General features: G+C 41.6%; 3 protein-coding genes across 3 annotated transcripts; 2 read left to right on the plus strand and 1 right to left on the minus strand.

The window, feature by feature from the left end:
* The first annotated feature begins 646 nt into the window (after window positions 1-646).
* On the plus strand, window positions 647-2,467 carry FA14DRAFT_14838 (uncharacterized protein). Its single transcript, XM_025497374.1, has one exon. The coding sequence runs from the start codon at window positions 659-661 to the stop codon at window positions 2,315-2,317; it is 1,659 nt and encodes a 552-aa protein (XP_025357808.1). The 5' UTR covers window positions 647-658; the 3' UTR covers window positions 2,318-2,467.
* A 49-nt stretch (window positions 2,468-2,516) lies between these two features.
* On the minus strand, window positions 2,517-3,063 carry FA14DRAFT_176799 (uncharacterized protein; the record flags this gene model as incomplete). Its single annotated transcript, XM_025500692.1, has 3 exons — window positions 2,517-2,563; window positions 2,627-2,674; window positions 2,745-3,063. The coding sequence occupies 3 exons, from the start codon at window positions 3,061-3,063 to the stop codon at window positions 2,517-2,519; spliced, it is 414 nt and encodes a 137-aa protein (XP_025357809.1).
* A 165-nt stretch (window positions 3,064-3,228) lies between these two features.
* Window positions 3,229-4,421, plus strand: FA14DRAFT_159531 (uncharacterized protein). Its single transcript, XM_025498261.1, has one exon. It carries the CDS (start codon window positions 3,259-3,261, stop codon window positions 4,282-4,284), a length of 1,026 nt encoding a protein of 341 aa, XP_025357810.1. The 5' UTR covers window positions 3,229-3,258; the 3' UTR covers window positions 4,285-4,421.
* Window positions 4,422-6,000: the final 1,579 nt, after the last annotated feature.

Raw genomic sequence — 6,000 nt, forward strand, 5'->3', positions numbered from 1 at the left:
TGGCACAGTCAATTCCGACAATTATTGTATCAACGGAATTACATGACGGGACGCAAGCTTACCGTGTGGGACTGCAATTCGTTTCGTAATTTTCGGATGTGATATCAAAGTGAAATGATCTGGTATACGTTCCTCGTTCTTTCGCTCTACTTTCCAAGTGCAAAGTACCAATGCTACTTTCATCGCTCTGCAACTTTACCCAATGGTTTCGTTTTGTTTGGCGTTTGTCATTTTTGATGGGCGTTCAAGCACGTAACCATTGCCGGTGCCGTGAAGGATTGGACGAATTCCTCTAACAATGATCAACAATGGAGGTTATCAATGCATATGTTGAGCATCAATGCATGCATGCATGCAAGAAAAAACGTTGAATCAGGAGCGGAAGCATGACTGCCGATATTATTCTTGCAGACAATTCGTGTCCATTTTTTGAAGCAATTTTAAGGGATATGAAGGTCCGATTCGATTCTTGTTGTTCTGTTGTATTGCACCATTTCCTTGCTTTTTTGATTCTCCACAAACCTCTTTTATTCCCAGACGAAGTTTGGAAACGTATAAAGTACAACGGAATTCTTTACTGACTTTCACCCTTTTTTCCTTCCTCTTTCTTCGTTGACAATCAATCTTACATTTCAATCCTTTCTAGCTTTCATCATTCATGTCTAGTCGTTTAACAGACTTCACGCAGTGGGACCCTCAATATCAACATTCGCAACATTACACATACGCAAATTCTTTCAAGATGTCGTACAACCATCAACCACGTCATGCGCCTTCATTGAATATTGCAGCTGCGGCTGCAGAAGCAACGCAAGGATCTGATCTACCTGTTGGGAACATGACAAACACTTCATCAGGCCAATATCATTCTGTCCAACCTCAAACGCAAGTCAATGGACCATCATACAACTTGCCATTTTCCAATAATTCGATGCAATACATGTCCGGATCTCCTTTGTATTCCAACTCGAACAATCATCCTTTGAGCGCTGGTGCAAGTTCTCATGGTGGCTTTCACAACGGTCGTCATAGTGATTTCAATAATGGCTCTACTATGTCAATGAGTGCTTCATCAATGCAAACTTCGTATGATTTCCATCATCAAGGTAGCTTACAGTCCCCAAGCCATTCGGATCTAATCTCTTCTCATCCATTTGATAATCCTGGCATGTTTCCGGTGAAGGCTAAAAGGAAACAAGTAAAAAATGCTTGCGTCAATTGTCAAAAAGCATGCAAGAGATGCGATGAAGGAAGACCATGCTCACGTTGTATAAAATACGGCTTGACGGCTACTTGTATGGACAGTGCCCGTAAAGAGCGAAAGAGAGGAATCAAAAGGGGACCTTATAAAAGAAGAGCAACAACTGGATCTCAACCAACGGGAACGAATTGGGGCAATCATTCTTATCTGCATTCTTCTTCATCCTCAATGATGCTAGGACACGGGAATGGATACAGCACTTCTCCTCATCATCATCACAATCATCATCATGGAATGGCCTTGCATTCTGCTCCTCTTTATTCAACAACGCAGCCAATGCGTTCTAATTTGAACGAAGGACAGACATCTTTCAATGACGTTTCACGTTCACCGATCGACCATTTACCGCACGGTTCTACTGATTCATTGATCAATAATACATCTGCTCCTGCAACTGTACAAAGGCCAACGATTCCTTTAAATTCATTATCGTATGATACAGCTTCAAGTACTTCTCCTTCTATGTATGGAAGAGAACACAATCCATCCAACGGCTTTTTAAACGCAAGCTCAAATCATCATCGTTTGCACAACAGCGAAAATGGATTAGCTATCCTTTCAAACGGATCGACGGCTACAACATCCTCTATCTTATCACCAAGAACACCGAATGGATCTAGTGAAACGGGAAACAATGTTGTGGGAGAATATCACCTTACGAGTACATCACCTGGAGGACAGCAAAAGATGAATGGAAACAATACCACAACTTCTTCGTTGACAAATCTTACTACGGGTGCTTTTCTCAATCCGATGAACCAATCCGGTAATTCAACTTTTCCACTTCATTTACCACAAGCTGCACGTTTACGTGGAATGAATAACGGATCAACTCCTTTGCCTTTGAACGCATTTGCGAATGAGAAGAGTTCGATCAACAACTTCGATTCTCGTCCACGTTACAATAATAGTTATAGTCATGACGAATCATGCACACCGGTAAACGCAAACCATAACAATAACGAAGTGGAAGGTTTTGAAGTTGATCGTGCTTCGCAATATTTACCTAGAAAGCGCTTTGTTGCTTCCAGTCCAATCGTTCGTCCATTGTTGTAACAATACCAGTTCCTTTTTCATATATCTGTTTGCCATTCTTTCTCTTAATTCCTGTAATTTGTACATCTATCTCTGTTTTGTCAAATGATAGTGTGTTCTTATTGAAAGATTACCTAAAGGACGAAAGTCTGAGTAGAGTGATTGATTCTGGATTGATATTGTACAGAGGAGCCGTTGAATACAGCGGGTATATTTAAATTCATTGCGATTGATCCCTCAAAGAAGTTGAAGCGCCTGTGATCAATTCTGATGAGAACAAATTGTCAGATCTAAGCATACACCTTGCCACCAACTTCAAGAATTACTGACCTTCTATTGATGATTCCAGTGCATCGATTCGCTCTGACATTTCTTTCACTAGATTGAGAGAGAAGCATTCCCATTAGTACAACAAAAACTTTCAATCGACTCTTCATCGCTTGCTCACTTCTACTTTCAACTTGTCCGCTCATTACAGAAAAGCGTGATTCAAGTTGATCTAACACATTATCCACCCAATCTGTCAATTCGTGTGGACTACTGATGCTCGAATCATTGAAGCCAATGTTCGCATCTTTTGTACTGGTGTGATTGTTTGACAAAGTGGCTGCATGATCGGTAGAGCTATTTGCGTTCGTGTTCATATCAGAAGAAAAAATTTGTTTCTCTGCTTCATTGTTTCGATTGCTATCACCTTCTCCAAATCGGGCGTCGTTCCCGCTGTGCTTTGTTGTTGATGCGGTTTGCAAAGGCGGTAGGGTAGTCATGATCTTAGAAAGACGTGAGCGCCGTCTTTTGTCATGATTGTGAAGGTGAGGAGTAAAAGTTGGTGAGTTAGTAGTCAAATTAGACCAAGTAAACGCGCATCACATTGCGCATAAAGGGGGGGGGGACAGTGCGTAAAAGTTAACAATGATGTCTTTTCTGTCCAACTTCCATCATAATCGAAAAGGCTTTTCAAGATGAAAAAGAAGATCCTTCTGATGGGCCGATCTGGTTCAGGTAAAACTTCTATGCGAGCTCTAGTCTTTTCTGCTTATCGTGCAGCTGACACCGATCGATTAGGACAAACATTGGACGTAGAACATTCCCACGTTCGCTTTTTGGGCAATCTCGTTCTGAACCTTTGGGATTGTGGTGGTCAACAAAGTTATATGGATAATTATTTGGATAGTCAAAGGCATCAAGTTTTCAGTGCTGTGGGCGTTTTGATTTACGTATTTGACTTGGTAGGTGAAGATAGCGAAGAATGGGATAAAGACGTTCGAAGTTACAAAGAATGCCTTTCTGCACTACAAGATAATTCACCCGATGCACATGTGTTTTGCTTATTGCACAAGATGGATCTGGTTGATGCTTCAAGGAGACGATCCGTCTATGCTTCCCGGGTAGAAGAGCTACGCAGGAAGAGCGAAGGTACGCAAATCAATTGTTTCGCTACAAGCATTTGGGATGAGACGATCTATAAAGCTTGGTCTAAGATCATTCATACTCTCATTCCCAACGTCACTGATCTGGAACGAAGGCTAGACTATTTCGCACGAGCGAATGGCGCAAAAGAAGTTGTAATTTTTGAGCGAACTACATTCTTGGTCATTTCAAAAAGCACTGAACGATCGAACGATTTATCCAAATCCGAACAAGAACGACAAATAGAGATGAAAATGGAAGAAGAAGGTTATCCACCCGCCGATTCAACCGCTACTGTGGCAATCGATGAGAGTGGCTTGTATCCTGGTCGATTCGGCAAGATAAGTCAATTGATCAAAGGTTTAAGATTAGCATGCTCAAAACTTCAATCCCAATTTCAAGCAATCGAGATGCGTACGAATGCATTCTCTGCTTATTTGGATATCCTGACTCCTAATACCTACATCATGGTCATCACAGCAGATCCTAAGATCGAACTTTCTGCCATCAAACTAAATACGCAATTGGTTCGCGATCACTTTGAACATCTGCCTGCTCTCAATATCAGTGGCCGATGAATTTTTCGACAAATGTATGATAGCACAATGTATTTTAATCAATCGACAAAAAATTGTAGAAGGGAAGAAGAGAAGAATGGAGTAGAAGAATGTAATAGAATAGAATAAAAGAATAGAGTAGAAGAATAGAAGAGAAGAGAAGAGTAGAAAGTATTGACAAGTGACGTAGTGGAAGATTATCGGAAAGATCAACATTGAGTCAGATGAACATCTTTAAGTAGTAACGGTTACTGATTCATCCAATTTGTCGAAAGCAGGCTTGCAAGGTATCCATCCTGCTTTGCCAAAAGCATCCGGAAAGCGTAAATCGAGTGCTATAGACGTGGCAGAAGCAACAGGGGACAATGCTGAAATAGATCGGATTCGAAATCTATAGTTGATCCTGCTTCTGGTGTGACAAGAGGTACAAAGAAAAGTTTCGGCAATTTCGAGCAATATTCCGTCTCGTCGCAAGAACTAAAATGAGCAATCGAGTATGTCGGTTCGTGAACCTGTTGAGAGACAGGCTGGAACTGATGAAGCACCGATAAGAGCGATACATAGAAAGATGAACTCGATCACTTTTCCTAGATCAAGAACCGTTTCAACCATTTCAGAGGATTTGTTCAATCAACAACCAGGCATCGCCACCGCTAAACCTCAGCCTGCAACTTTCCCTTTGGATGAGATACCTCTAATGGTCCTTTTGGATTAGGTACGTCTGGTATACCTGTCTGATGTGCTAACTCTTCCGATCCTTTCTGATGTGGTATCTCTCATAATTCCTTCTGATGTGGTAACTATACCTGTCTTTCCTAATGTGGTACCTCTGACGATCCTTTCTGAAGTAATACTTCTCCCGATCCTTTCTGATATGATACCTCTAACGATCCTTTCTGATGAGGTATCTCTATTAATCCTTTCTGATACGATACCTCTGACGTTCCTGTCTGATATAACACCTCTACCAATCCTTTCTGATATAGTGCCTCTCCTGCGAAAGTCCAATGATGAAGGAAAGAGTCAAGCATAAAACTCAGTCTTTTTAGTGACTTTCTTCTTGCATAAAAGTCACCCTACGCTAATGCGGCGTATACGTAGGCGTGCGTGCATAGCATTCATTCATTGTCAGCCAACTTGATTACTTATCCTCTTGGATGACCATGATGAGAAAAGACTTGAATTTGAATAGCCCATTCAAAAAAAGCATGTCATATCATACCTGCTGCTCCCGTTGTACATGCATCGATGGGTCATTTCACTGGCCATGTCAATAACAATAGGTGCATACACAAAACTTTCACCATCCAAAGGTTTGATACCTTCACTCATACCTGCAGAGCAGAGCGGTGCCGCAGAGGTCTCAACGGACGGACAAGAGAGCAGAGTGCAACAAACTTACCAAAGCAGCAAAGAAAGAACTTACCGAGAAGCCGGAAAAGCGGGATATCTTAGATCCATCGGATGGTTAGTAAGACTCATAAATAGTAGCTGCAGATGATTGGTCAAAAAGTATTCATTTGAAAGCCAGCAAAGCGGGATATCTCAAAACCATCGGATAGTCAGCAGAAAGAACTGAGGATTACGGCTGCAGATTGTGCAGATAAATCCAAGCTATCAAGCAAGCCATTATGCAAACGTCAAAGAAGCGTGATATCTCATAAGGCTGCCAAGCATCAATTGCCGGGAAGCCGAAAGAACGGGACATTTATTCCATCAGATGGTCCAACGAAAGCC

The sequence above is a fragment of the Meira miltonrushii genome (genome assembly GCF_003144205.1).
Source record: "Meira miltonrushii strain MCA 3882 unplaced genomic scaffold FA14scaffold_1, whole genome shotgun sequence".
NCBI classification, from domain to species: Eukaryota; Fungi; Basidiomycota; class Exobasidiomycetes; order Exobasidiales; family Brachybasidiaceae; genus Meira; species Meira miltonrushii.